Source organism: Stylophora pistillata, chromosome 4, assembly GCF_964205215.1.
Source record: "Stylophora pistillata chromosome 4, jaStyPist1.2, whole genome shotgun sequence".
Taxonomy (NCBI): domain Eukaryota; kingdom Metazoa; phylum Cnidaria; class Anthozoa; order Scleractinia; family Pocilloporidae; genus Stylophora; species Stylophora pistillata.
In genome coordinates, this window is record NC_142522.1 from 33,212,078 (window position 1) to 33,235,792 (window position 23,715).

Sequence of the window (23,715 nt, forward strand, 5' to 3'; positions counted from 1 at the left end):
GTTGAAGCGGCATTGCAATTTAGTTAAATTAACAAAACTATACTAAAAGATACAGACCTTTTTTTTGTACTTAGTATGCAAAATAAGATGTTGAGTAAGAAATGCAGCTCTTAATCATAAACGCCATCGAGGAAAGTTCAGGTCCAATCTAAAAAACAAACGTTATTTTTTCTTTGTTTCCAACTACAGATTCTGAAAGAATTTTTCAAAACGAGGATCGAGACAAATGATGTTCCCCAATCAGACACAGAAGCCAAGAAAACGTTTCATCCTTTGGTGTCATCCGTTGCTATCGCTTATATCATTTTTACACATAAAGTGTATCTTGATACTCAACAGTATGCAAAGCTGTTCGCATCTTTGATTCTGCACCCAGACCCTCAAGGGAAAGGGTGTAAAGGATTTGAAAAGATTCTTGAAGAATTTCCCCGAGATCAGTTGCAGTAAGTTCGTTTTCTCTCACGGTTAACAATTTGATCTGAAAACAAGAAAGATTTTATAGTACGTTTTTTTTTTCCAGTTTAGAATTGTAACGTAACACAATTAGAAAATTTGGTAACTACCACTGAGAAGTTATATGCATGTACAGGTTAATAGATCATTATGACGGCAAGTATACCAACAAACCGTTAGACTAGTTGACTGGTTAAGGCAGTTTTGCAGCCATGTGAGTTTCGATCAGACAAAGTAAAGCTATTATGTTGTTTAAAATATTCAGAAGCCTTGGTGAAGCCATTCAATCCATTTGCAAACATGTCGCAGCGAATCACCATTACCTCCATGACTGGCTCTTTACTGTACCGTTGGTTCACTTTCTAACCCAAGTATCCCAGCCCTTCAATAATTCTGTGCTACTCATGGAGGAACCAAAGGAAAAAGACGACACGTGGTGGGGAGCAAATGGATTTGACACAAAGTCCGTCAGGGAAAGAAAGTTCCCAGAGCGCAGGTATTGACTCTTTGATATGCCCAGCATAGTGTTTCCTGTGGAATGTTCATAGTACATAAATGACGATAGGTTGGTGATTGCGTTATAACCGATTTATTTTTTGCACTGAAGTCAGCACTAACCGCAACTCCCAAGTTTTCGATTACTTTGCAATGAACAGTTACTTTTCAGATCAGATGCCAGCTTAAGTAGGCATCTTGATAATTATAACTTCTCGTAAGGAAGGCAAGTCAGAAGTGTTTATGTTAAAATGGAAATAAGAGATCGAGAGACCTTTTTCATGCATCCTCATATATTTTTCTCTATAAAATTAGCCATCTTTAGATGATAAACGGTACACGTTAATTTTAATTTATGCTTGTTTGCTTCTGCTGTAGCTGCCCCTCAAGGCTTACTGGAGTGCTGTCTCCTTTGTTTGAACTTGATCCCCTTTTCCGAAGGACTTTCCTTCTTGCCGTTCCATGTCACATGTTCGGTAAAGTTGCCTCTAGTAGAAAGTTTCCCTCTGTGGAGATATATACTACCCTTGCAAGACACTCGTCGGGAAAGGATTATCTATCCGAAGAAGAGGTGTTTATGCTTAACTGATTGATAACTTGTGTTTAACCAGTTGAGCTCGGCTGCTTGCCCGTGAATACCCTAATCAGTGCAATTTCGTCATTGAAATTAGTGGCCGGCTTCCTCCATCGCTAGCTAGGTATTTAAGTTATTGTAGATTCTTCTCGGCACATTCAGCAAGAGTAATTTTCAGGTTGATATTTCTCTTGTTTTCTTTTTGGTCTGTTTGTTTTGTTTATTATCATTTGGTTATTTCTTATCTAAGAATAGACGATAAGACTGGAACTAACTTTTGGTAAAACTGAATATGTTACTTCGCAAAATGGTGTTGATTCTGTTGATCGATATATTTTTTTGAACGTTTGTGTTTGATATATATACATATATCAGATGAGAAACCAACTTTTTAAACTATCTCCTTTAAGTGTAGTGGTGGTTTTGTTTTGCTTGGCGACAGCGATGCTGCTAAAACCTGTCACGTCAATAATTCCTGTTTAACCTTTATGTATGTATATAGAGGAATGCTGTCGCCACTAGCTTCAAGGTTATCCTGGAGGATGTCAAGAAAAATAACCACAAAACTGAAACCACAGGGTTAGTGAAAAAAATTTTTAACATCTTAGTTTTATATCAATAGGGAGTTTTGACAAGGTAAAAATGGTGTGAAGACATTTCTTAGTATCGATGAGAACGTCAAAGGCACATAATACCTCCACACGCTGTTATTCAGCATTGATGACGCCATCGAAGAGCCGTGCAGCATTTCATATTAGATGCAGTTTTAATCTTCCCTTTTAGCACTTTTCAGTCACAAGTTTTGTTGAAAATGATTGATGTAAAATGCACTTTATTCGATGATTTAACACTGATATAATACGCGAAAAATGTCCGCTCGTATTATGTGTTAAACCATCGAACAAGGGATTTATTATTCTACATCCTTATCAGTGCATCTCATCGCTTACGTAAGAAGTACGTTAAAGATGGAAACAACACGAACGAAACCTTTAAAATGTTCTCTGTGACCAACAAAAAAATATGTTGCGCTTAAAGATTTCAAACGAATAGCACTCCTCTACCGAGTTTTAAGGAGAAAGGAAAAGAGTAAATCACTTTTGGTTGTAATAAAAGCTAGCAAGCTTCCAATATGTATGTTTCCAGGAACGGGCAGAAAAGTCTCACGATAAACGTAAAAAATGAAATTCCCAGCATCCCCTTACGTATGTTTTTGTAATTTGTGTGTAACGAAAGCAGGCAAATAAAGCATTGACTTTTTGAGATAAGAGCAAGCTTGGAAGACCGCTAATTTCAGGCGCACAAACATGTTTGATCGCTAGATAAATTATACATAGATTATGTTGTTTACGCACAAATAAACTATCGAAAAACTATCATAGGTGAGCACGTTTGTGGGAAAATTGCATCTCGCGATTAAGCATTTTCCTCGTCCTTAGACTCATCGCGTACGTCTCATTCTAAATTTAAAAGAAGCGTCCAGGGGCTAAATCGAGAATTTACTGTTGTCAAGTTTAAGAAATGTTTCAGTTTCCATTTTAAAATTTAAGTAAGGACCTGAAAAATTAAATTAAAAACCTAGAAGATAAGCTTACTATGATGCGATTCGTTTGGTTTATTGCTCATAATCCTTGACAGGTATGATAACTTCTTTTAGGGCCTGTGTTTTTCCAATGTTTTTTTTCCTTTGTTTCTTAAAAGGAAATTTCTACACTCAGTGTCATGTGAATAATTATCCTTGATTTAATTCCTAGGTATTCAACCCCTGAGGATCTTATCACTCCGAAACAAGAAGCACGTCTTTGTGTCACCTCTTGCTTGCGCATTCTTCGGGCTTTAGTTTCTTCCCATTGCAACTTTGACTTGTTGCATGATTGTTTGAAAAACATTGAGACATGGTTCTTGGTCCTCGACACAACATATCAGGAAGAGAAAATTAAATTTGATGAAATGGAACGAGTGGTGGTCGAGGTTTTTAAAGTTGTAAATACTTGGTTGAAAAAAAACATCTATTTATCGTCAAAGATGCCGTGGTACAATACAAATGAAACAGAGAAGGAACTGAGGGTAAAAATGGTTTGATTTATTAATCATTAGAACTATTATACCGGTAACTTATTTGAAAAATGTGGTGATTATTGCGGAAATCGGCAAATTAACATGCACCAGAAAATTTTGATAATCGTTACAGTAATGACTTCATAGATTTGTTACAAATGTGGATAACCGTTTGACGTCACAGTGTCGTAGTTGATGTTAAAAGTAAAGTGTCACTCTTGTAATTTATCTTTCATGGAATAAGTATGATATCTATGTTTCCTTTATTTTAAGATATGGTCTCTTTTGCTGGACATTGTTTGGGGAAACAGTAAGTGTGCAGAGAGTTGGAAAGATAGCCTGTCAAGGACACTGAAAGTGCGTTTGGAAGAGGTTAGGATACGGCTTTTACCGTTTTTGATCTCATTTACGGCAATTCTTAATTTTCCCAAAGGACACTCCCTGAATTCTTGGGAACACTTTTTTGATATGCCATCATGTTTTTTTTCTTGTTTCTTTTAGTTGGATTGCAATAATTTGATTGAAATATTCACTAAAGCTAACATGGTAGACCAGCATAACCATGTTCAAGACTTGGTTTCCGAAGTAACATTCAGAAAAGTTGAAGGCATGCTGAAGGTAATTATATGCATCTTTTTTTCTTCGTAATTGCACGATTTTAAGAAATAACTGAACTTTTTCTTGCTTTCGTTTGTTTGTTTGTTTGATTTTTTACTATCAGAGGGGAAATGAAGGTGAAGAAGTATTCAGAAACCTCACAGAGTACGGGCTGGATTCTCCTCAAGCCTCAGAGTGTGGCCGATTGCTAACTCTAATGCTGACAAGTTGTTGGCCAGAGGGACAGAGAGGTGTCCCATGTTCAAGTAAAGACATTTTGAGACACGTTCTGACGTGGAGGCTTTGGCCCTGCTTTTTCCAAAGATTTGGTACGACATTTGTTGGATAAGTGTCTTTGTGTGTTTTATTCAGTAGGCTCCTTATGTTTTCTCTCAGGATTGGCTTGCACCTAGTTTTGCTATACTGTGATCATTTCATATGAGTTGTTTAACTGTTTGAATTGGATTATTTTACAGGAAAAGCATCTGACCTCCGACAGGTGCTCAAAGTTGACGGAAGGGAAATTTTGATGAAGGCTTTATCATCTATTGAAGCTGCAGCTGGTTCTCTAAAAGATGGAGCTATCAAATATGAAATAGTGGGTGTACTTCGAGATCATTCAGAAAGATTCCTAGTGCTTTGCGACCACATATACAAGGAGCAAAGTAAAATAAACTTTCTCCGACAGTTATTGCATCAACGCTGCATTGAATTCAGAGCATTTGTTCAGGAACGGGATAGCGTTCAGGCCTTCATAAGGATGTGCTTAATAATCAAGCAAGGTATTTATCAGGTTATTGTAATAAGTTAACCAAGCGTAAAAGTGGGGCTCTTACTGTTTTTGCTCGCACATTTCTTAAAGGAAATATAGCCAAATGGACAAGGCCCATATTTTCATGGGTGAGTTTTACTTTACCACTCCGTTTTATGAATTGAGTGTTTCACGTGCCTTCATAGAAATCAGTTTTTTTTTTTAAATCAGGAAAAGCAAACACAATACCCAGTAGGTTTAAGAAGATCCTCTACCTCCATAAGACAAGCTCATGTGAGACTGAAAAGTGCAAATAACTAGTTTCTACTGAAAAATAATTGATAAATTACAGATACCTATCAAATCTTTCTCAGAAATCATGATTGAAAATGGTTAAATTCTTTTGCAGCACGTGTCCAAACGCGCTTCTAAAGCGGATTTCAGTCATGATGTACATTTCTCAGGTCCACCCAAAAATCGCTACCTCTTTGAAAACTATTGGTGAAACTAGGGGGAAAAAAAGACTAAGAGAGGGTTGAAAAGATGGTCATAATAGGGCTAAATTATAATAAGAAGCAAAATTGCGCGAATTTTACGGGTGTACGAAACTCGCGCATCCGAATCATATATTTTAGTCGTTGTCTTCGTCTTTTATTATTCAGAGAACTGTGCAGCATTTTGTCGAAAATTATGACGGCTGTTTGATTCTTTGTTGCCGTAATTTGCCTCGCATTAAGAAAAGAATTAGGTAAAGTCGAAGCACACGAAAGTCTACCGGTCTCCAAATTTAAGTCATGGAGCACTTTCCACATATTCGAGTATTCTTTAGCTTTTTCCCTTTTCATCTTAGCTTCAAATTGATTCTCTCCATCCAAATGAGACATTAAGAAGCATCAATCCATTCCTTTAGATTTCTTTGAGTTAATTACTCAATTGTCTCTACCCTCCCCCAGCTCATGATAAAAGTAGCCTCTTTTACGTGCGGACCCACGGTGACATCGCGACCAAATTTTCTTGGCTTGATGAGTTGCTAAATTTACCCAGCCAAGATACTGTGCTGCGCGCGTAAAGAGAATACCACTCCCCAGTGATGTGAGCCCCCTGTATAAAGATTGTCATTATTATTATCCATCAGAAGAACCCTCGATATCTTCGACTTGGACTTCTTCCTCGACAACGCTACCACCTGTCCAACGTAGTTTTGTGAATTTTGCCAAGTTTTATATATACTTTCTTTTTTTTCAGTTTCTACCTTTTTGTGAATTTATTAAATTTTATTACACGACTCGGGCAGTCAGAGGGCCAATAACTAAAATCAACCAATCAAAATGCTCTATTGCCGGTCCAATATTCTCTAAGTATTGGACCGGGCACTGTCCCGAATGGTCCCGAATGATACCACACTTGTGTCCCTTTGAACTTCAGTCGTATAATAAATCTCTTATTAACCAAGCTTGCTCGGGACCGTACTGGAAGAACATCGGCCCTCGGTCTTTTTTGTACGGACCGAGCGCAGCGAGGTCCGTACTGTCAAGACCTCGGGCCGATATTCTCCCAGTACGGCCCTCGCGCTTGGTTAATAAGATATATATTATGATTATATTTTAGGGCTAGTGTAATTTTATCTCTTGAACAATAAAGACGCATTTTTATTTTAGCAGCGACAATAATGATATTGATGATGATGAAAAGGATTAGATTGTAAATGGGATTTTAATTGAAATCGGAACTACTATTAGGTCGTTTTCACTTTAAACTTTTAAATAGTTATTTGCTTTGAGTGTTAATAAAGTTTGATATTATTAATTATCATTATTATTATTATTATTATTATTATTATAAGTTGACTAATCAAAATGGACGCCGCAAGAAATTTTTCCTAATCTTTCTTTCAGTGAACCTAGTTGAATTGTTAAAGAAGACAGAGGTTGATCCTTCAGGCTTGCTGATTAAAGACCTTGTGCAGTCAAAGATTGAAATTGATAAGGTGATACCAGATGTGATTTTCTTTGGTCTTTCGCCTGAATCGAAGTCAATGGTCTTCACTCTAAGTCGACTGGGTGACTCTACTTTATTGAGGCAATTTTGGGAGCAAAACGGACGCAAAGCAGTCGCAAGTATTGCACAAAGAGAGGGGCAAAAGACTTCTCTCACAGTTGAAGATGTTCTGGAGTTAGTTTGGACACCTTCAAAAGAGCAACTTCTGTGTTTGAAACAGCGTTTCCTAAGTGGTGACATTCCTTTTAAGGAGGTAGACAATTTGCTTGAGCAATTCGACAACAGGTATGAAGATCTTGCGAAAGAAATCCGGATCATTACCTCAAATGATGGGCAACAAGATCATTCGCTGGAAGGAACAATCAGGCAACGCATGGAGAAGATAAAGCAGTACCACAAACTACATACTTGCATTAAAGCTGCTGGAATAATCTTAAAGTTCAAGAACGCTCTAGGTCTTGAAGGTGACTTCCGAGATGTTGAAATTCTGCACAACCAGGTAAGCTAAAACTTATAGCTATAAGTGCCCTTCTTTGTAATGTAATAAATGGGGTTTTCATTTGAGATATCTTCAAGTTTTATTCCCATCTGTATTTCTTTGTTTTGAATTAGTTTTGAATTAGTTTCTTCTTATACGGCAGGAAAGCTCTTAAATTTTGGCGCTGCTGAATGCATTGCCAGGGTAAACTCTCTCAACGATCCCTTCATTCGCAGTTTTTTGTTAGGAAAACATTCCATAGCAGTTGTGAGTGTTTCTTATGATAAAGGCACGTTGATAACCTCAAGTAATAGTTTGACCCTATTGCTAAAAGTGATTTTACATCTTGAGAGAGAAAAATTGAGCACCCCTTCAACATTTGTCACCACTTTGGTGAACTTAAACATCTTTAACAAAATAGCAGCGACGCTGGGAAAGAGATAGTTTATACTTATCATTCCACCTTTTTCTTGAAAAAATTATCTTCTCAGATGAACAGGAATTTTAAGGAGAGGCCGTTGAAAAGCATGGATGAAGCCTTAGAGAAGACAGGCAATTTATTATCTGGAATAACAGATAACCATGCAAGATCTCTTGATGTTGTTAGGAAATGTGAAGTCTTCATTTTATGGTTGAAAGAGACCATCAAAGGTAAGAATAACTCTTGAAGCCTATGTGATCACTACTGAAGGATTTAGCTCTTTCTTGCATGCAATTTGAGTTATGACTGAGGTCTAAAACTTCCAAGTCTCAGGTAATCCCTTGTTTTTTTCAGACTCTAGGTCACTAAATGGGAAATGAATCTTTCCTGTTCCACATACACAACAACCTGAGATTGACTTTGAAAGGATTAGCACTTGATTTGAATTAGAAAAAATGGAATGAAAGTGCCTTGGATTGTACAAGGGTAATACTAACGGCTTCGATTTCTGTTATCAGGGCCTCAAGAACTGAAAGTGCTTGTGGATTTGGCAATCATATCAGATGCGGAGAAAGGGCTGGAAACGGCGAAAATAACCCGCTTACATGCCAGCTGCTTAGGATTTGCTCCCCTTATTTTTGACTTGGAAACTTCTTTTGGCTTCAAAGAGTTGATGGAAATTTGTAAACCTGTATGGAATGCTGTGGATGCAGACCCCGAGCTCCCTGATAAATTGGTAAAGTGGGTTATTATAAGAATTGCCCGTGTTCTTCTAGGGAAGAGATGCCTATACCAAAATGTACCCTGCCTTTAACCTTAGCCGAGGTCGTTGCTGGCAGATGTATTTTTCATGGGCTTTATTCTAAAAGAGGTTACCGTGTGTTGTTTAAGGAGGAAGACAAATTCAAAAATGTTAATTGTGAAAAGCATTTTACGGTTTTAGCAATTATGGGGAAGAAAGTAGACGGCATTGTTAACTCTTTGGCCTAAAGAAAAAGAAAATTTCGATAACAACATTTTTAACAGCAAATCCTCAGTCAAAAGTCCCTAAATTTCGTGATTTTATTTATTACTTAACGCACCCCTGATTTACCAGCTGGAAAAGGTCATGAAAAAGAACGAGTAGACCATAGAAGTCGTCTCACATTCTCAATTAGTCGACAAATCAAATGGTGTCATTATTTGCGAATTCTATACTAACATTTACAGCTGGAAACCAGCCTCCAGATAGAATGGATAAAGGGTGTTAGGACGTCCCATGGTTCGGTGGCCGTTTCCTCCCTGATGGAAGCCGAGACAATAAATTCACAGGGCGTCTATTATGTTGGATGTCTTAATGGGGATACTTCAACATCAACAACAATGGAGCAACTGACTCCTGAAGGGGTCATTCAACTCCGGATCCCTGCTGTGGACAATGGGCACAGCAAGAGTTACACTCTTAACGATCTGAAGGATTTGCAGAGCAAACTGATGCTTATTGCGGGCAAGGCATCTAAAGGAAAAGACGAAATAGACAGATTTTCAGACGTAAGTTGCCATTAGTTACCTGGAGTACATCGATGACAAACAAAACGACAGAAATAAAGAACGGAACGTGTGACAGATATAGACAAACACATAAAGAGACAGTTATAACACAGTAGAAATCAAGAAAGTAATTTCATCATTATTTCCAAAGGCAAGGGGAAAAGCATGATAATTTAAACTCTTACCCTTAGGGTTCATCACAAAGGAAAATACGTTAGTTTTAATGGACGGCTTGCTTCACCTTTCTTGCCGGTACATTTCCTCATTGTCTGATTGTCTTAGAATGTCACGTTAGACAATGAAGTGAATGCCCAAAGTAAATTAGTGCCACCAAGATGAAGGTGTAGGAAGACTTGGTCTCAGTCAACACGCTTCTATACAATCGTCAACATCAGTTTTATCAGTTATTATTTTTTAACTTTATCGTATCTGAGTATTGTTTAAGCTGTCCTTCCTTAACCATTCTTCCTCCCTTTACCTCTTTCGAAAGATTCTCTGCGTAGTTAAGTATTATTTTAAGTTTCCTTCTCGTCAAAGGTAACTATCCTAGTCGTCTAAATGAGTAAAAGGCTGATAGTTTCTAAAGAAACTGTTTGACGCTGCGTCGGAGGGGGTAACGAAATAATTTGAATATATCAACAAAGTTGAAATGGTAAATTGGCCACCGTTACGATTATAAAAGCTGACGTTTCGAGCGTTAGCCCTTCGTCGGAGCGAATGACTAAGGGCTAACGCTCGAAATGTCAGCTTTTATAATCGTAACGGTGGCCAATTTACCATTTCAACTTTGTTGATATATTCAAATTAAATGAGTAAAACATTGTAACTTTACTCCTTTAGCTCCGTAACAGGATATCTGAAGAAGCTCTTAGGTATAAGAGATATACTGTATTACTCTTATCCTAACTGAATACAGTTTTTCGTGCCAACTCTTAACAGATTCTGCAATGTGTCCAGCGACTTGCTGCAGTTTACATTTCACTTTGCAAAGCAGGAGAAGTGAGTCATCTCAATTGGAGACGTGAATTTCAATGTTCACCAAGACTTAGCACGAACCGCTCTTTGACAGAGGATCTAATGGGTGAAAGTGAACAAATGGAACAATGTCTTCAAGACTGGAAACATGAACTTCGAGTAAAACGATTACATTATGGCCAATTGAATCACTTCACCACAAGCCAGTTGCTTTTCCTTCGACACAAACTAGCTGCTGTCAAAGGAAGAGGTCCCAGAGCAGTGGATGGCGTACCTCTTGAGGTGTATAACCTTTTGGAGAGTGTGTTGCCAGGTATTGACCCAACCACTTTGAAGTCTGCCCTTGTATTCAGTGGCATTTGTTCTCAAGAAAGTGGGCAGGATATTATTAGGTCGTACGGCGTAAGCAATAACAGTCACCATCGGAACGAAGAAATGAACAGACCTGTCAATGAGAGGACATTGCTCTCTTCAAACCAAGAATTGTTTCAATCACTAATAGAGAAGCTAGAGGTGCTTGGTTATTCTGAAGAGGTGGCTATAGCGGCGATGGTCTCTTGCAAAGATGCCAGTGAGGCAGACCTCATCGTTTGGAGTGTAAAGAACAGCTCAAATGAAGATCTCATCACTGCTAAATACTCCGAGGCAATGAGTGATCCAACTTATGTGCGACTTATAGAGAGAGAAAGCACCACACCCCCTGAAAACGAAAGGTGAGACTTTTGTTGTGAAAATCTGTCACTAGTGTGATATGATTCCCCAAGACAGAATTTGACCAGACGAATCACAGTTACCAATTAATCAAAACTATGACAACAAAGAAAGAAAGTACACAGCAGTTATACGATTTCTTAAAAAAAACAACAACAACAGTTAACTCGGCGGAATGCGCGACAACAGAGCGCGCACATGACTCATGTTTAATGGCAAGCACAAGTGCTTAAAATTGGCGGGCTGGTGATAACCAATCACGTTCCAGAATCTCGCTATGGTTTTGATTATATTTGGTATTGTGCATGTAACTTTGCCACTCTCTTATTTCATGTAGCCATTCAAAGGGGGAACTGGCATCCGAGGAAGGAAATTCGTCAGAACCCATGGAAACTACTTTCACCTTCGACCAGACAGCAGGAGGAACGTTTTTGAGTCTTGATGACCTGGGAAATATTTTGCTCTATCTAGTGTCACAAGGTTATTATCAATTTTTATTGTGTACTATCTTTTTTTTCTCCTCTGGAGTTTTCTTTAAAAAAATTCATCTACAAAACTACTTAATGTATGACTGAATGTCAATACTGACAACATGCATGGGTAGCTCTTGACTAAGCTTCCATTTTTAACAAACCGTCTGATTCATTGTTAATTGTAGCATCTAGAAGACGAAGAAGACTTATTCCAAAATACCTAAAACGTGGAAAGCCTAATTTTGTGGTTGTTCCAAAAGGTAGGAAAAGCCGTTATTTTTTTCGCGAGAAAGCTCCTCCTTCTTATCTCTTTTGTAACGTGTGTTCTCTTTACTCATTTGTCATTTCTTTCCACTGAGATGGTTTCTTTTTCTCTGTACTGTAATTGACATCAAGGTCATGAAAATTTTTTTTCTTTCGCGGTTCTTAAGATGACGTCATAGGAACTTTACTGTCTTTGTACATGCACGACAATTCGCAGTCTCTACCTACGGCGGAGGAAGTTTTGATTTGTACCTCTGACACTACTACAGAAGAGGTGAGTTGTTGACGAAAACTCCGACAAAAAGCTCGTAATGTGGTATTTCCGTCTCAACAAATATTGGCAGTAGAGATACGATACAGCTGAAAATTAACTTAGTGAGGTTGTAAATGATACAAACTGTAGCACCCAAGGGAACATCATCACTTTTGACCGACTGAATATCATGTGATGCTTGGCACCCTTCAACAGTATCCGTCTTGCTCCTAGATTGAACTACTATGGCGAAGATCCCTCGCAGACCATGAGGGCAGGTTGTTTTGTCTGGTAAATGTGGAACTTCTCGATTACAATGTTTCCAAAAAAGCCGCCGACGTCTTAGATGTTCTTCTGCATGAGCCTCAGTACGGTCGAAATGAGGGTAACTAGAAAATGTTTTTGCGTGCAGTTGTACTTCTTTTACTGTTAAATATTGATCGTCTTTAATTTGACAACTTAAGTTTGCCTCCTCATTAAAAAGGGAAGCTTTTAATTTTGAAGCTCGACAGACCACTCGTCATTTTCTCGTAGACTAGTGACAGACTACATTTTCCTTTTTTTAATTCTGCTATCGATTGAGCAGTGACTTTCTTTCTTTCTCTATTATAAAAGAGACTAATTTCCAGTGCAGGATAACGAACAATTATCTGCAAACTGAATGAAACAGGTACTTTTCGATTAACCATGATGATACGAGAAGAGAACGCTGCGTATGACACAGGCTGCTACTTATCCCAAATCAGTGGGGAAACCCCTCCATTAATGTGAAAAGTTAGCCTCCTTGAAGTGAAGAGTTAACTTCCATTACAGGGTAACAGCTTTACATTTGTTATGAGGTTTCTTTTTGATACTAAAAATGTCTCTCTGTTATGTAGATATATTTAACAACTATTCACCAAAGTGGAGGTGGTTAGTGGTAGATATTTACCGAGCCGCGAAGCGGCAAGGTAAATATCCACCGCTAACTACCGACACTGAGGTGAATAGTTGTTTTAGTATATACTAAAACAGTGAGATAATATACACCACCGTCGTTAATTTGAGTGATTTCTTCGCTTGTCACGGATGCAAACCGGGACGCCATTTTTTCCCGAGTTGCTCGGAGGTAAATAGCAAAGGATATTCGGAGTTTGACTAGCCAATCAGAGCGCGCCTTCAACGCTATCCACTGTTTTAGTATATACTAATATTTGATATTCTCTGCTGTAAACACCTATCTCTTTTATTAATTCTTTTTCAGACGTGTCTCTTGTGGTTATCTGTAGCTCCGAAAATGAAGACAGAGCTCACATGGCTGCTGCTCTTGATCAGTACAGGCTTGGCACTATTCCCCATTGTCGTTCGTCAAGAGAGATAAGGCAGTACCTGAAAGAGCAGTTCAAACCACGTTCTCAACAACGAGGACAGTTTAGAGGTCAAACAATGCCTTGGATTCCTGCAGCATCATTAGACAAAGAAGGGTAAGGGCCTATTTACCACACAACAGTAAAGGATGGGTCGAACAGATCTAATTCCATCCTGATTTTAAGCTACAGTGGGTACCAATCACGTATTAAGTTTCGGGAATGGAAATAAACTTTATTCTATTGTACTGAATATAATCCTCAATCCCAGTATTAAGCACGCAGATAAATTTTCTCTTTTATGGGATAGTAAGGCTACTGGTTGACGGTTTTATTTTACTTAAGTAGATACAGATTAATGGAAGAAAGCTGGTGATAAATTTATTTGGTATCTTTCTAAGAAACGATGTTTCCGTTGAACAGGCTAGCTGTAAGAGTTATGTCCTCTGAAAGAGCTGGATCTGGGAAAAGTCTAGCTGTTTCTCGACTCAGCCAACGCCTTTGTGGACTTCAAAATAATGAAACAGTAATGGACTACCTGAGGGACATGGATACAGATGTGCCACTTTGCATCAATGTACCGATTTACGGACCGAATGTTCACCAAAGTGTAGTAATCGAGTCCTTAATGCACCACACCATTGCTCCTGATTTGTCTATATCCAGAATATTTCACTTTGATGTTCATCCCTCGGTAAAGGTTTTTTCTTCTTCATTTTTTTTTTTTACATTTTATTCCTTTTTTGTATCATCCAGATATGCTGGTTATTATTGTTATTGACAAGTGAATATTTCCTCAGGTCAGAACTGGTCTGGATACACTTCTGTTCAATCTGGTTGTCCTTGGTGCCTTGAGGAGTTGTACTGGTCAGATCTGGAGGCGTCGATCCTCCGACCTCTATGTCATTGAAATTACTTCAGGCTTACCTCGAGGGGAAAACCAGACTGCTGAGAAACGATTCAAGTCTCCAAAGGTCAGTAGCACTTTGAATTTGGAACACGAAAAAAGAAGACTTCTAAGATATGTTGAGTTGAATGCCTTTGTTTCTTGCAATAGGTTGTCAGTTCCAAGAAAGTCACAGCAGAACCCTTTTACAGACTTCTTCCTACTATTCATTGTGGAACACCGTTGCAAACATTATTTCAATTGAGAACTAATCCAGCAGGTTAGAAAACAAAATTTATCTTGTGTCAACAACGGATTGTACTTTGTGCTATCGTTCTGGCAATTTATACCTAATATATCTACAAGTTTGATGCTAACCATTGAAAATGTTTATTTTTATGGCTGGCAGCGCCAGTGGGCAATATAAAGCGAATCCTTTGCTCTGATTGGCTAGCCGAGCGGGCAAGATGGGGCAATCTTGCCCGCTCGGGATTTCCCGCTTTGATCCCTCGCAAAAAAAGGAACTCTGCCAATATCCAGCCATCTTGATCGCAAAGGCTTGGTCAATAAAGGATTTAATATATAGCACAAACTTTCCGCATCAATAAGAATCAAGAGTAACCTCACACTTGATCAATGACACATATATATCAGCGCCTACTAGATGTGTATGACGGTGTACAGGTATGGGTACATTTAAAATGTGAAGTAGTCCCCCTGACACACCTCGTGTTGTAACAGCACTTGTGGTGTACTGGGAACAGGAAACCGTGAGGTGCACTATTGTTTTCTTTATATTCTTTCCCAATCTAGCTGACAAGAGTTTGGACCCCTTGTTTGACACTGCTGAATTTAAGAGCTCGTATGTTCAGCGAGCATTTCAGTACCTTAAGTTGTGTGAAGCCGGTGGCCAAACTCTGGATACTTTCTGGTTTGTACCCGGTCAAGTAATGGGTGATCATACAGAGTGTATCGAGATGCTCATAAGGTAAGGAATCCTTTGATTAATGTGTGTTCCAAACCATGTTTTAGTAAACTCCTTTCAGTTAATTGCTTTTACGTTGTACTGTTTCGATGTTAGCTTACTGAATAGAAGCAGAACTAGAGGAAATTGTGAAGGAAGTGTGCAAGCTTTTTAAGTATTAATTCTCATTGAATAATCGACCTTCTTCTTTCGGAGTGGATCAGTCCAGTTGTCTCCCAATTACATCAATAGAGGAACAATAAGGGAGCAGGGATAGCGCAGTGGTGAGAGCACTCGCCTCCCACCGCTGTGGCCTGGGTTCGATTTCCGAACGTGGCGTCACATGTGGGTTGAGTTTGTTGTTGGTTCTCAGTCCTTGCTCCGAGGGTTTTTCTCCGGGTCCTCCGGTGCTCCTCTCTCCGCAAAAACCAACATTCTAAATTCCAATTCGATCTGGAAATAGTGGACAAGAAGAGCCACCCAGTAGAATGTCCATTGCGAAATTGTTTATTTATAACCTGTCGCTGGTTACATTCTTGAAATTTTAATAAACCATAGCATTTTCGTTTTAAGTTCTTTTTTGAGGCTCATAGGGCAATGCTATTATATGAATTTTTCATCAACAAAGCTAATATGCAATACCCTTGGAACAAAATTGTCATTTTGTGAAGACTTTATCGGTATCGTAAATTTGGAGATCCATATTTAACACACAAACGAAACAGGGTCTCTAAAGGAACATGTTAGGTGCGAGCTGTATTTAAAACTGCAACTATTCACTCTATTCTATTGATCACACCCACAGAAATTGTGGTATCGAGAACCCTTCGTGGGCGGAGATACGGCACTTTGTGAACTTTCTCGACTCCCAGCTTCAAGCTTGTGAAGAGAGCTCTTTCTGTAACATGGAATTGGTCGGAGACACTCTTGAAGGCTTTAGAAGCTTTGTGGTTCGTTTTATGGTTTTGATGTCACGGGTAAGTTACTCAACCATTAAGCGCATCTCAGCAAACAACATTATAATGAATCTATCAACCAATCAACGTGATAATCATCACGCAGTACGTTATCCATCTATCTTTGCATTATTCTGTTCATCTAGCTGTCTATTCGCTGCCGATCTATCCAGGTAACGAATGAGTCACATTTCAACGCCTGTCCTTTATTTTTCCTTAAGTTTTCTTGATCATGAGTAGCTTCAATTATCATCCGTTTAAGAGCGCATTGTCTTACCTACCACTACTTCAGAGAGACTAGAGTAAACAGACCCCACATTTCATCCTTCGCCTTATTACGAACAGAGATGAAGTACAATCGATTTCAAAGACAGCTAGAATAACACGGTCATAATATACTTACTGAAAATGTTATTTTCATGAAACTGTCAAGGATTTTGCCACACCATCCCTAAATTCTTGTGAACAAACCACTTACACTACTGACCCTGAGGATGATGCAGCCGCTGATGATCCAGCACCTGAAGTTAAACAGTTTATTCTCAGAAGACACTGGGAGACTAGGTATAACAGTTGCATTTTGTGTAAATAGAAAATAATGTCTCGAGGTTTTAAGTCTCTTGTGAACTTCATAAGTTGTATTTTTCGTAAGTTATGTTAGCTTAAAGCCATGAAACCCTTGTCCATGATTAAACGTTACTCTGTCACAGGCCTCACTGAATTTGTCATCACAACTTCTCTTGTTATTGTTGCTTTTTTCTCGTAACACTGCACCAACCACTTCGAGATGCATCATGCAGAATGATACGTTTTAGTCTTGTTTGTCTTGGTGGTCCTTGTTGAAGTACCCTAATGGCGTTCCAAATAGACTGTTTAAAGAAATTCCCTAAGCAATTTGGAGAGGAATGTGAACTGTAAAAAAAAGGAAAAAAACGCAAGTTTTTATTATTATTATTTCGTTTTTATTTTGTAGCTATATTGAAAAATTATTCGCCTCAGGTTCGTTGAATATTGTCGAATAATTCCCTCGACTTCGTCTCGGGGATAATTAGACAATATTCAACGAACCTGAGGCGAATAATTGTTTTAGTATAATTTCAGAGCCAAACAACAGAGAAATTTCTAAAGTCAAAACATTTTAGTAACATTTATTAACATTTTAACATTTTAACATTTTAACATTTTATATAAACCGCTTGGAGCGGTTTATATCGCGTCATATAAGGAACCGCTCGACCAATCAGATTGCTGGAAGCTCTTTGCTCAGCTCTGAAATTATACTAATTATACTAATTATATATATATATATATATATATTTATTTATTCATTCATTCATTTACCTATTTATTTACTATTATTATTACAACTTTTTTTTGGCAGCTCGCATCCGTACATATTCTTCAACCAGGATCGCATCACCATGACTTTTGTTGGCTTTCACATTGACCCGAATGGGAACTTAATCGATCCAGATCGTCGTGTTATAATTCAGCAAAATTTGATGTCGAGGCACTTGCGTACTGGCCTCCATGTTCAAAAGGTTGACATGCAAACCAACTATGAATCTTGGAGCAAGTAAGTGTGAAGCGTTTTTATTAAGGGTAGAACTTCTTACGCCTTAAATGTTTACGTTAATCACATTGCATGAACTTATTTAACATTGCGTTATCTAATAAGGCATTGGACGGCTAGTCAGTGCTTTACCTCTGTGTTCTCCACCGCAGTAGAAAGTCTACAAGTGCATCATATAGGTATTCGTACTATTCCGCGTATTCTAGGGGCCAGAAGATTGAGAAACTCTGTGGAGTCATGGGTGTCGAATGGCCGTATGATCCAGATGACTCTTACGAACTCACCACGGACAACTTGAAGAAAATTCTAGCCATCCACATGCGCTTCAGGTAACTGAAAACGGTGTACGTGTTTTTGAAATAAAAAGTTATAACTTCTCTGAACAATCCTCTAGAATTAATTTTGAGTTAAAGGAAGAAAACGGTGAGAATAAAAATCGGAAACACTTTTTTCAATGTAACTCACGACTGGTTGTTAGTTTCTCGCATAGTTCTCTAATTATAGAAATATTGCTCTAAGGTGTGGTATTCCTGTGGTCATCATGGGTGAGACTGGCTGTGGTAAAACATGCCTTATTCGGTACATGTGTGGCTTACAATCTGGACCTGGTGGACCTAAAAATATGTTGCTGATGAAGGTAAAAAGGAAACAGTTTTTTTTTTATGGATTGATTTTGCCCGTTTGTAAATAGTCTTTGGTAGAGTCTACCATGACGTATCCCTTGATTGTGGTATAATGTAGAAAATTCGAGTCAAACTACCGCCAGTCAAAGTTTTACTGCTACGATTAGAGGTGCATGCTTATCTTCTCAAAAAGTTATCTCATTTTATCTAAAACTACTCTTTCCGCTGATTTCTTTCTTTGCGTCGTGAACAATTTTTTTTTATCACAAAGTTGCAGTAAGGGTTCTTGTTGATTTATCCCTGCTTAAGCTTATTTGAAATGGTTAAAGAAATAGTGGAGATATTACGCGGTTAGTTGGTATGGTTGGTTCTTTAAGTGAATTATACTATCATTACAACCTGGCGGATTTAATTGACAGGTTCATGGAGGTACTACTTACGAAGACATCAAGAGGAAAGTGGAAGAGGCTGAGGCAATGGCCATGGAGAACGAAACGTTGAACATCGACACTGTTTTGTTCTTTGACGAGGCTAACACAACTGATGCCTTAGGAATGATCAAGGAAGTTATGGTTGATCGCAGAGTCAAGGGCAAAAAGATAGGAGTTGGGCTCAAAAGGCTGCAGTTTATCGCAGCATGTAATCCTTACAGAAAGTAAGTTGAAATCTAATGGCGAATTTTTGTGCTGTTGTAGAGGTCAAAATTGATACTTACCTTTTGTTTTGTAGACATACAGACGAAATGATTCATAAGTTGGAATCAGCTGGTCTGGGGTACCATGTCACCACTCAACAGACACAGGATCGCCTGGGTATGGCATGATTATGAGTTCAGAGATGAACTAGGGTCTGTTTTGACCACGTCATGCGCAGATGTGCAATACATATATCTTATTAGACGTTTTGTTGTGTAGTATTGCTGAGTATTTTTACGAGTTGTGCCGAGCCCGCAGGGCGAGTCAAAACACAAACAATAGAGAGCTTAAGCACCAGACGTTCTTGACAACACGAACGGCAGAGAAGCCGCGTAAGACTGGATCGAGGCCTTCGTTCTTGGCGCGAACTAGGAAGGTTAAGCAGTAGACGTTTTTCAGACACGGACTTCCACCCGTGTTAACATGTCTTTGCTAAAAGATGCTAGAGGTATGACCTTAATGAGCAAGGGAATAAGTTTCTTTACCCCACTCTCTCGACAGAATGAATAATTCGTCTTTCATATTTATTAGGCGACTTGAAATTTACCACTTCATAGTTGTGTAAACAATGCGAACAAACGAGCGAGCATGAAGTTTTCAGTGCATGATCTGGATGCCTAGAGGACCATTTCTCTTTTTCTAAATTCGTTAACCACAGCGAGATTTGCTATTGTTATGTTTGTAGTCGGTTGCTCAAAACCTAGCAGGCATGCATACGATATACAATGTGCAGTTACAAAATACAACCGATGCAGAAAGACAATCATCTATCTCATTTTGCACTTTGTTATTGTATCTAAATGTCGCTTAAGTGTCTTAATTCTAAATTATCGCTCAAAGTAATTTGTGATAAGCTTAAACCCGGTTTAAAAAAATCTTAGTTGTGCATCTGATGATTCAAATGGACATGAAATCAAATGAATTAACTCAGACTTGGGCGAGAAGATTCTGCCATTGTCGAATCCCGTTTAATCTATCGATTAAGCAAAAACCACTTTCCGCGCTACGAAAACGTTTTTTAATCACTTAATGAAAAGCAGAAGAGCTTTTTATGGTTTTGAGTCAATAATTTATCTCCTACGAACAAAATAACAGCATACTTTTGTGGCGTCCTACCTTCAACCTGAAAAGTGGCGTTCTGGCGTCTGCGACGTGACCACGCAAAGGTCATGACATGCGCAGTATGTACATAGTTCCTCTAATGACTTCCGGTAGGCGTTCGTGACCTCAAGAACGTCTGGTGCTTAAGCTCTCTAATTATATTCTAATTCGCAACCCTGCTCAAACGAATATAGAACATTTATCATTCAATAAGTGACCATAAGTGGGGTGTGTCAACACGAGCCGTGTGCGACCCTCTTTATTATGCCTTCATCAGCAAAATTGATAGGAATGGTACAAGAACGGAATGGAAACTCGGACCAACACTCAAGGTCTTAAAATAAGTGAGAAGAATATGCTACTTTTCTATAATCAAGAAATGGTTAGATACTCTAGTCTCCTTGGATAGGGACGAATAAATGGAGGTCCCGTCTCCTGCAAGGTTAGGGGTAGAAGATGTTAATTTCCCACGCACGAGAATACTGTGTGATGGATGTCCTCCCCTGGGGTGGATTGGGTGGGAATTTGGCCCTGAAAAGCCCCCATGGGGAGTGGTCAACTAACATATGTATGTATGTATGTATGTATGTATGTATGTATGTATGTATGTATGTATATAATAAATAGCCTACCGCTAATGAAGTAATTGTAACAACATACCATGCAACACCCCCAAAGAAAGGGTTGCGTAACCCATGATAAATACATTGACTAAAAGTACTCAACGATACTACACAACAAAACGTTTAATAAGAGATTTATTACCCAGCATGCCAAATTGTTATTTCGGTGCGGGCGAATTTCGCGGATATTTCTGGAATAAAAATATGGCGTAATATTTGTACTCGTCTTTTGCGTTGTTTGTTCTCTACGAAGCGCATTTGGATAAGAGAGCATGATGCGCAGATGTAGCGATATTCTGTGCCTTTTAGCCCCTGAAAATTAAGAGAGTCTTATCGTGAATTGTAGTCTTTAAGTGCTGTTGAAAATAGGCCTCACAAACCCTAAGAATGAATTTTTGCAAGTCCTAGGGGCATGTCTATAGCACTTCGTCTTTTATGAAGCGTTTCCAAGAATGATTTCTAAAGCTCTCTCTTCAAATCTTCAAGGTCACATTCCTCTTCGCCATCTGGTTTATAGAGTGCATGCACTGCCAGAGAGCATGCGTCCGTTGGTATGGGACTTTGGTCAGCTGAAGCCTGAAATTGAGGAGCTTTACATCCGTCAAATTGTCACCAGATTTGTGAGTTGATTTTCACTCGTGCTTTCAAGAGGAGATGGCAAAGCTTAAGCGGAATGAGTTTTTCATAAGTATAAAGTTAAAATAAAGATGTGTGATTTTTTTTCTTTTTTCTAAACAAGGTTTTACAAGAAGAGAAAATTCCTGGAGAACCTCCGCTGGTGAAAGCCCTGACAGATGTACTTACCGCTTCCCAGCGTTACATGAGACATCAAACGGTACGTCAAGCTTTTTTCTAAAACATTCCTACGTTTAACGCGGAATTGTTTTACATGAATACGAAATTCAGATGATCGTAACTTGACTCTTTATTCGCTCTACTCAAACGATTAAACTGAACTAAATTTAACAGGATGAATGCAGCTTCGTGAGTCTTCGCGATGTAGAACGTGCAATGAATGTGATGGTTTGGTTTTACAATCACCTTGATGCTCTCAACCCGCTAATGGATGATGATACCGACGAAGACAGTGACGACTACGATGACGACAGCGATGTCGAGGATGAGCAGGATGATATATATCAGGTAATTCTCTTAAAATGAAATTCCAAATCTCGATGTTGTGCTGCTGTTTATGTTTAACTTACTTGTTGGTCGAAGCGACCAGCTAGTTTTGCATTACCGATCCTTTTCGCGAATAAGACTAATCAGGCTTTTCGAAATAAAGAAAATCTGGTCTTTGCCTCATAAAAGAGACTGGTGCTCTATATCCCCACTGATTTGGTTCTAGCAATTGTTGCCTTTATACCATGGATTAAAATCACTCTCCATATAATCATTCCAAAGGTAATCTGAATTCTGTATTAATGTACCAGAAGAGGAGAGTTGTTACTGCGGGCACACGAAGTACATGGACTTGACTTATACAAATATTGGGGACTTTAAGCAAACCACGATGGCTACGGCAACGAGAACGTGGAAAAACAATAGATCTAATTGGCAGAACAATAGCCCAGCACGTGCGTTTTAAAACTTTGTACATTTCTTAGCCGTCCTTTGCAAAACAACAACGTGAGATCACCAAAATTTGCGTCGTCTGCGAAGCGAAACCGCGGAGGCAAATTATTTTAATTTACATTTGGAACTCAACGGTACTTTTATGCGTTATGTTGAGTTTGAGGTCTGGCGCCCTATGAGATGGTAAACACATGCAGCCATTTTCGAAATTCTAACTAAAACTACAAACTCATTTTTTAATCGACGTCTTCCGTGGCGTTGCCGTCCTGACTGCTTAAAGTCCCTATTGTTAATGTATGCCACAAGAGAGGTAAATAAATAAAGTATGAATTTATTGCTCATAGAGCGCTTTTTACAACAAAAGTGATGAATAGCGCCCTACAACCAATGTAATAATTAACAATTAGTCCACGAGCGTGCGTTGGATATGAGATGATAAATAGCCAACGAGGCGGGTAGCGCCGAGTTGGCCATGTATCATCTCATATCGAACAAGCGCGAGTGGAATAATTGTTTTATTGAAAACTTTAAATTAAATTATTAAATTTTATTAAATTTTTTAGTTCCCTTTTAATTTTAAGCTGACGCGTACGCTTACCATATTTGTAGATTATGGCATATTGGCTCATATACCATAATGGCTAAGCCAATAAAAAGTCTTGAATTACATCATCCAATGAACGCTTTTTAATGATACTTATTATTTACAAGAATAAGAAATATCCACGAAGCGTAACAAGCATCTTTCCAGCGGAGGCTGAAGTAAAATGCCACTATTTTACCTCAAGTTATACACAGGCCTCGCTTTAACTGACATGAAGTCCATGACATACGAAGGTGCAAGGCCCTGAATAGCCTTAAAAGCGAAAGCTGAAAGTAAAATCTTAACATGGATGTGTGTGTAAACAGGCAGCCAGTGTAATTCGTACAAAGCAGGTGTAATGCGGGAGTATTTACCTTAAGTAAGCATTAACTTAGCCGCTGCATTCTGGACTCAGTGAAGTTTAACAATCTGCTCCTTGCAAACGCCGTTCAAAAGGCTATGGCAATAACCTAACCTGCTGATAATAAATGAATTAACTAAGATTTCAAGGCAGTCCGTAGTTCAAAATTTCTTGATTCTTCTGATGTGGTGTGAATAGAAAAACGAAGCTTAGCACACATTAGTTCAGTTTTTTCACGGAAGCGCTGGGGTTGATGATAGAGCTGATTTCTACTGCCTATGAGTACAAACTCGGTCTCGTCCATATTGATTAACAGTTTATCATGGATCATCCAGTTTCTAATTTTTTCAACTGAATGCAAGACTGTATTGCGGCCACTGCCTCCTCTTTTGACGGAC

General features: G+C 38.6%; 1 protein-coding gene across 5 annotated transcripts in view; it reads left to right on the forward strand.

The window, feature by feature from the left end:
- The window catches only part of LOC111324507 (E3 ubiquitin-protein ligase rnf213-alpha), a 166,675-nt gene that overhangs the window by 13,629 nt on the left and 129,331 nt on the right, over nucleotides 1-23,715 (forward strand). For all 5 annotated transcript variants that reach the window (XM_088757409.1, XM_088757408.1, XM_088757407.1 and 2 more), the window contains exons 7-39: nucleotides 190-443; nucleotides 719-949; nucleotides 1,327-1,519; nucleotides 2,025-2,101; nucleotides 3,277-3,589; nucleotides 3,854-3,952; nucleotides 4,082-4,198; nucleotides 4,302-4,506; nucleotides 4,654-4,959; nucleotides 6,824-7,425; nucleotides 7,896-8,055; nucleotides 8,344-8,561; nucleotides 9,035-9,355; nucleotides 10,295-11,043; nucleotides 11,379-11,521; nucleotides 11,700-11,774; nucleotides 11,946-12,052; nucleotides 12,266-12,416; nucleotides 13,275-13,494; nucleotides 13,801-14,071; nucleotides 14,178-14,351; nucleotides 14,435-14,543; nucleotides 15,077-15,251; nucleotides 16,033-16,204; nucleotides 16,617-16,747; nucleotides 17,565-17,759; nucleotides 17,963-18,085; nucleotides 18,276-18,393; nucleotides 18,799-19,034; nucleotides 19,109-19,191; nucleotides 21,285-21,418; nucleotides 21,538-21,633; nucleotides 21,768-21,941. In XM_088757409.1, the coding sequence (XP_088613535.1) occupies nucleotides 190-443; nucleotides 719-949; nucleotides 1,327-1,519; nucleotides 2,025-2,101; nucleotides 3,277-3,589; nucleotides 3,854-3,952; nucleotides 4,082-4,198; nucleotides 4,302-4,506; nucleotides 4,654-4,959; nucleotides 6,824-7,425; nucleotides 7,896-8,055; nucleotides 8,344-8,561; nucleotides 9,035-9,355; nucleotides 10,295-11,043; nucleotides 11,379-11,521; nucleotides 11,700-11,774; nucleotides 11,946-12,052; nucleotides 12,266-12,416; nucleotides 13,275-13,494; nucleotides 13,801-14,071; nucleotides 14,178-14,351; nucleotides 14,435-14,543; nucleotides 15,077-15,251; nucleotides 16,033-16,204; nucleotides 16,617-16,747; nucleotides 17,565-17,759; nucleotides 17,963-18,085; nucleotides 18,276-18,393; nucleotides 18,799-19,034; nucleotides 19,109-19,191; nucleotides 21,285-21,418; nucleotides 21,538-21,633; nucleotides 21,768-21,941 (6,732 nt within the window). The remainder of the gene's footprint in view (nucleotides 1-189; nucleotides 444-718; nucleotides 950-1,326; nucleotides 1,520-2,024; nucleotides 2,102-3,276; nucleotides 3,590-3,853; nucleotides 3,953-4,081; nucleotides 4,199-4,301; nucleotides 4,507-4,653; nucleotides 4,960-6,823; nucleotides 7,426-7,895; nucleotides 8,056-8,343; nucleotides 8,562-9,034; nucleotides 9,356-10,294; nucleotides 11,044-11,378; nucleotides 11,522-11,699; nucleotides 11,775-11,945; nucleotides 12,053-12,265; nucleotides 12,417-13,274; nucleotides 13,495-13,800; nucleotides 14,072-14,177; nucleotides 14,352-14,434; nucleotides 14,544-15,076; nucleotides 15,252-16,032; nucleotides 16,205-16,616; nucleotides 16,748-17,564; nucleotides 17,760-17,962; nucleotides 18,086-18,275; nucleotides 18,394-18,798; nucleotides 19,035-19,108; nucleotides 19,192-21,284; nucleotides 21,419-21,537; nucleotides 21,634-21,767; nucleotides 21,942-23,715) is intronic.